Source organism: Papaver somniferum, chromosome 3 (assembly GCF_003573695.1).
Source record: "Papaver somniferum cultivar HN1 chromosome 3, ASM357369v1, whole genome shotgun sequence".
NCBI classification, from domain to species: domain Eukaryota; kingdom Viridiplantae; phylum Streptophyta; class Magnoliopsida; order Ranunculales; family Papaveraceae; genus Papaver; species Papaver somniferum.
Window position 1 is genome coordinate 118,015,641 of NC_039360.1, and position 6,775 is coordinate 118,022,415.

The 6,775-nt window shown below is 38.5% G+C and overlaps 2 protein-coding genes across 2 annotated transcripts; one reads left to right on the forward strand and one right to left on the reverse strand.

Annotated features, from left to right (window-relative positions):
• The first annotated feature begins 635 nt into the window (after positions 1-635).
• LOC113357146 (protopine 6-monooxygenase-like) lies at positions 636-2,601 on the forward strand. The gene has a single exon (XM_026600442.1). It carries the CDS (start codon positions 702-704, stop codon positions 2,319-2,321), a length of 1,620 nt encoding a protein of 539 aa, XP_026456227.1. The 5' UTR covers positions 636-701; the 3' UTR covers positions 2,322-2,601.
• A 709-nt stretch (positions 2,602-3,310) lies between these two features.
• Positions 3,311-6,275, reverse strand: LOC113357147 (adenylosuccinate synthetase 2, chloroplastic-like). The gene is made up of 5 exons (XM_026600443.1): positions 6,123-6,275; positions 5,084-5,487; positions 4,267-4,959; positions 3,860-4,171; positions 3,311-3,752 (listed from the first exon to the last, which is right to left on the reverse strand). The coding sequence occupies exons 2-5, from the start codon at positions 5,378-5,380 to the stop codon at positions 3,582-3,584; spliced, it is 1,473 nt and encodes a 490-aa protein (XP_026456228.1). The 5' UTR covers positions 5,381-5,487; positions 6,123-6,275; the 3' UTR covers positions 3,311-3,581.
• Between the last annotated feature and the right edge of the window lie 500 nt (positions 6,276-6,775).

Consider the following 6,775-nt stretch of genomic DNA (forward strand, 5'->3'; position numbering starts at 1 on the left):
GTAAATCGCGCGCGCATTCAGAGTTTAGGCCATTGATATACAGTAAAACTTCGATAAATTAATAATGTTGGGTCTAAAAACAATTATTATTTTAGCGAAGTAATTAATCTATTGAATTAAAATTTAGCTTATCTAGTCTAAACCGAGTTGGGATCATAGAATTTTATTATTTTAACGAAATAATTAATTTATCGAGATTAATTTATTGAAGTTTTACTGTATATGACATGAGATTGCTAGCCTTTTGGGGACTCTTGTTTTTTTTTCCGTAACTCAGGTCACCTTAACAGTTAACCCGCTTGCCACTAGGATGAATATATATCTGACTTTGGTTTCAGTTTTTTATAATTATAACAAAATGGACTTAGAAAATGATAGGCACAAGAGAAAACAACTGAAGAGAATTGCGAATATCTCAGAGGAGAAACTACTGCAATACGGAACAATGGCTATCTCTATCTATATATGTACATACAGCCATTTTAGTCTTCTACTGGTAGTTGTCAAACCCACTTTACACCTTGCGTAGCATGACCGCTTTGATGGATGGACGTTCAAAATTTCAAAACCTATCCCGTGCTTTACCTATAAATAGAAGCCGACTTTCCCCAATCAATTTCACTCCCACATCTAAGTCTAACTAACTGCTTAGATATCTTTCTTTTCTTCAATATCAACCTTTTCCATTCTCAGTTAACAATATGGATTTCTCATCACTACTATTACTACTTCTAAACAATTGGATTTCAGCTTATTCCATGGCTGCTCTTCTTGCCTTAGTCCTTGTCTACAATCTCAGGATAACCAAGTCATCATCTTCCAAAACCACTTCTCTGAAGGGCAAGAAGATTATTGCTAGGCCACCAGCAGTAACAGGCGCATGGCCGGTTCTTGGTCACCTGCATTTGTTTGGATCAGGAGAGCATCCACATGAGATGTTGTCAAAGTTCGCAGAAAAATATGGACCTGCCTTTACAATGAAGTTCGGGAAGCACACAACACTAGTTGTGAGCGATACCCGAGTCGTCAAAGAATGTTTTACTACTAATGATACCCTCTTCTCCAACCGCCCATCCACCATAGCTTTCGATCTTATGACTTATGCAACCGACTCCATAGCTTTCACTCCTTATAGTCCTTACTGGCGTGAACTCAGAAAGATATCCACTCTCAAACTTCTCTCTAACAACCGTCTTGAATCGATCAAACAACTTCGGACCTCAGAGGTGAGCGTATGTTTTAAGGAACTATACGAGCTAACCAACAAGAAAAGCGATAATGGAGAACCAGTTCCGATAGATTTGAAGAGATGGTTCGATGAGGTTTCAAACAATGTAACTATGAGAGTAATCTTTGGGAAACAAAATTTTGGATCCAAGATTGTACGCGGGGAAGATCAAGAGGCAGTCCATTATAAAAAAATCATGGACGAACTTTCACGTCTTTCTAGTTTGACTATGTTGTCGGACATGGTTCCTTTACTTGGTTGGTTGGATTACTTCAAAGGCGATTTGAAGGCAATGAAACGAAATGGCAAGGAACTGAATTCTATACTCCAGAAATGGTTGGAGGAACATAAAAGCAAGAAAAGCTCTCATGATCGACAAGATTTCATGGATGTTATGTTGTCAATTTCCAAGGAGACCCAACTCTATGGCCACGACCAAGATACTTTTATTAAAGCTACTTGTCTTGCCATGATCATGGGTGGAACAAACAGTACGGAAGTGGCTCTAACATGGATCTTGTCCTTACTTATGAACAACAGATACGCATTGCATAAGGCTCGACAGGAAATAGACTTACTCGTTGGGAAGGATAGACAAGTGGAAGATTCAGATGTCAAGAATTTGACATACATGAATGCCATCATTAAAGAAACAATGCGATTATACCCATTAGGTTTTCTTCTAGAACGCGATGCCAAGGAAGACTGTGAAGTTGGCGGGTTCAACATCGAAGGTGGTACAAGATTACTGATAAATGTGTGGAAGTTACAACGAGATCCGAACGTGTGGACAGACCCCATGGAATTCAAACCAGAGAGATTTCTGACAGAGAATGCAGACATAGATGTTGGTGGTCAACATTTCGAATTACTGCCATTTGGTGCTGGTAGAAGGGTGTGTCCTGGTGTGTCTTTCGCGCTACAGTTCATGCATTTGGTTCTCGCCCGTCTTATCCATGGCTATGATATGGAAACCATAAATGGTGAAGACGTTGATTTAAGTGTTAGTAGCGAGGGACATGTTAACATCAAATCAACCCCACTCGAGCTCATCCTTACTCCTCGCCTTCACCCCAAGCTTTACGATTGTTAAAGCCAAGTGTTCAGCTTTGAAGCTGTTTATTATGATCGCTGGGTGATTGATACGTATGTAGTTTTTATCGTAAGAAACAAAATACCAGAAAATTTTCGAAAGCAGATCGTGGAGTTTACGGATTTTACTATGCTAAAAACCAATGATTATGGAACGTAAAATACATAGTTTTCTTCACAAATATAGGATCGAGAAGAAGATTGATAATTATTAGTGATTTTTTACGTTTGAATCTAAATTGATAATATTCCTTGGAGTGAAGTACAGGGAATTTACTTTATTAATTTGTCCCCATACTTCTTAACTTAACATTCGACGGGAGACTTTGGGTGCTGTCACCTAATATATACCGAGGAAAAAGAAAAAAAAGAATCTCAGATAAAGCGGAGGCCAGCGAAAAAACGATTCCCAGGGGCGTAGCACGGTTACAAAAATCAAAAACAAAAACCTCAAAAGACACAAAACCAACGTATGCCTCCGAAAATTGGCATATCTCGTCAAACAAAATTAGCTTAGGAACTCAGGTACAGAGTAGAACGTACACATTCATGGCAACATTTAGTTCACCATCACAGAATGGTATCCACCCACACTTCCATAGGATTTTCGGAGACATTTTAAGTCAACTTTGAATGCGCGGAAAACAACAAAACTTTTCAAGTCAACTTAGAATGCGCTGAAAACACAAAACTGAACAGAGAAAACAGAGACTAGCAAATTTTCAGCTTTTGTTCAAGCCCAGGAAGGCGAGGTTTTGGCAAAGATAGACAGAAGCACATGGTGAAAAAGGAATTCACCGGCCCATAATCAATATCAGTTAATTAGATTTTAAGTCTGGGACTATAGAAATCAATTCTTCAAAATGACAGTCAAACTTTCTAATAAAGCATGGCCTCCTTAGACACTGATCTTTTATATATGTACATGGATAGATGATAGTGGGTAAATAGAGGACCTATACGGCTATACCTACTTAATGTACCTGTTGAGAGAGCTAGCAAAAGAAGACAATATAAGATTAAGACACAAAAAATCTCTTCACAGCACTTGGGAGTCAAGTTGTGTTCTCAAACATATGAAACTGTGAGCTTCAATCAACAGAACCTGGACGGCCACTATATCAATGACAATGGTTGAACTAAAATGATCGCACGACAATCATAGACTTCACTTGAAACAAATATGGGCAGACCACTTCTTGTTGGGAAATGGGGGAAGATGTCATATCAAGTCATTCAATTACGACGACATTTTTTTATCTTACTTGTATATTAGAGCATCACGATGAGGTCCTACACCAATGTAGTGACTAGGAACACCCACTAATTCCTCTATTCTTTCCACATATCGTTGTGCTGCCAAAGGAAGTTCCTCATAGTTTCGAATTCCAGAAATATCAGTCTGCCACCCAGGTAACACCTCGTATTCAACCTAGAAAATCATATGTGAATTAATGTTGGAATAATATTAGATAATAGAGCTAGTTAACTCTGATTTTGTCGTAATATCGTTTCCAAAATGAGTTTGCATATACTAACCTGTAGTTGCTCGAGCACAGAGAGATCTGCAGGGAAAGAAGTAACTGGTGTCCCGTCGACTGTTTTGTAGGAGATTCCCAACTTAATTTCTTGAAGACTTGACAAGACATCAAGCTTAGTGAGATTGAGAGAAGAAAAACCATTAATCTGACAGCAAAATTTTAGTGCTACGATATCGAGCCAACCACATCTTCGAGGTCTACCAGTAGTGGTACCAAATTCATGCCCAGCTTTTCTAAGGTCTTCTCCAGCTTCACACAATAACTCTGTTGGAAAAGGACCAGATCCAACCCTTGTAGTGTAAGCCTTTACCTGCACATGAAGATTTCGAGTTCAGACAACAAAAAGAAAATTTCAACAATGGAGTTTGACAATGCCAGTTACTCAAATGGGAGCAATCCACTTACAACTCCGATTAGATCACCCAGGACTCTTGGAGCAATACCAAGTCCGGTGCAAATACCACCAGCTGATGGGCTAGAAGAAGTGACAAATGGGTATGTACCAAAATCAATATCCAACATGGTTGCCTGACCACCTTCAACCAATATTTTCTTTTTCTGTGCTATAGAATCATTCACAAAATGAACAGTATCAGCAATGAAGGGCCCCAATCTATCGGCAAATCTCTTGTACTGTTCAACTTCCTCATTGAGCATGTCATTGCTATAGTTAAACCCTTTGAAACGGGAAGCTGCATCGGACAACAACACATCAAGCTTGTCACGGAAAGTATCCATGTGCCTAAGGTCGCATACTCTTATGCCATTACGAATCATCTTGCTTGAGTAACAAGGTCCAATCCCTCTCTTTGTTGTCCCAATAAAGGACTTAGCAAGTTCAGATTCCCTAAGCCCATCTACAGTTTGATGGAAGTCGAACAACAAATGAGCACGATCAGACACCAATATCCTTCCTTTACAAGAGACTCCATTGGCCTCGAGGCCATCAATTTCTTTAAAAAGCCCAGGTAGATGCACCACAACTCCGTTGCCAATGAGACAAAGGGTTTCTTCATTAAGGATTCCTGATGGAACAAGGTGAAGAGCAAACTTCTTCCCTTCGGCATTGTATATGGTGTGGCCCGCATTTGCACCACCCTACGTCAAAATGATATATAACACTTCAAATATAAACTAAACAAGCATATCAAATGATAAAAAGGCTCAATTAAAAGATAAAATATGACGGAAGCTGAGGGGAATCAAATAAGTTCACATATACCTGGCAGCGAGCAACGATATCAAAATGCTTCGCCAAAATATCAACCAATTTCCCCTTCCCTTCATCACCCCATTGACAACCCAACACCCCGGAAACCTGGCTCAAAGAATCTAGCCGACCCAACTCATCTGCAGTCACAGCCTTGGGAGAAGAGACGACACTTGAAGCTCTCAGTGAGATTCTAGATTCATAGGGAAGATGAAGAAGAGGCCTTGCACCACTGAGCTTTCTGCCATAAGATCTCCCTTTGGGAACCGTAAGAGGGTTAGAGTCAAGTCTGAGAGAAGAGAGGTTCATTGCCTGCTTTTTAATTCCTTGGAACTTTTACAAATAACTCCTACAAACTCCTGCTATTCTTCTTAGAGAATATCACCAATAATATCACCACCTATTGATTTTTATGGCTTCGAAAGAAAAAGAAAAAAAAAAAGATCCAGAATTAATTACAAATGAGCAATATATCTAGATCTAGGGCTTCAAATAGAAAGAAAGATTAGAGGGGTCTTTCGACTACCTCCTCCTCTAAGACAAATAACTTATGTCTAGTCTGCAAGGGTACCCTAGGTCCCTAGTAATCAATGGAATGGTATGATTGGCAGAGGGATTGTACACATAACGTGTTAGACTAGAGTAGACGAATGGAATGTTATGTTATGATTGACAGAAAGATTGTAAACATAACGTGTTGGACATAGAGTAGGAATTATAGCACAGAAGAAGACCATTACAAAATTGCTCAATTCTTAAACCTACTGGTTTTTCATTCATAGAACCTTGGATTTCATAAGTGACACTACTAATACCGTTTCTAGGTAGTCATAATTCATCCTACACCCAGTTTTTAAGATTCGGGGAAAAAGTATTCACACAAAGTTTGTCATTATGTTTGAATGAAATGCCAATCAGTGATTATTAATATCCATAATTATAAATTAGATTTGAAAACAACAAAAGATTTCGGCTGATAAGAGAATCTAAATTAAACATATCAGCATTGTTGGCTATCGTAGATAAGAAAAAGTCAAGTAATTAAAATTACCTGAAAGATCAATATTGTTGCTGAGAGCATCTCCGGATAACAATCAATCAAGGTGATGTGTAGCTCAAATTAGGGTTTTGGGTTTAAGCGCTGTACACCCTGAGGAAGAAGAAAAAATTGGAGGATGAGGAAAATGGTCAAGAGTAGTGGGTAACTTGAAAGATGAAGAGACTTAATTTCGAATGACATTTTACCCCACGAACAACTTTATTATTACAAAATCCGTCGTCTTTGTGTGGCCTCTAGTTCAAGTCATAGCGGTATTCCTATATCTCATCCAAATTTTTCCTATATCCTATCCCTTTCACAAAAATTTGTAAAATCATTATCAACTCTATTGTGAGTCATCGCCTCTAATCTTTAGTGAATACCTCGTTTAGTTTGGTTTAGTTTGGCTACTAATTAATTATTACTACTGTTAGATAATCAGCAGTGGACCAAGACTATATGGTAGCAAATATACACACGAAAGTATAACTATTAATTGATATGTAACGAAAGTGGAAGCTGCTTTCTTCTTATACTTTGTAGTTACATCGGAAAGCTGTATTTATAGTGATCCAAAGAGGACATTCCCATACAGCACAAAAACACGTGTATATACATCTGTCAAATAATAGAGACTCAGTAGCATGCATATACACGATGCCATT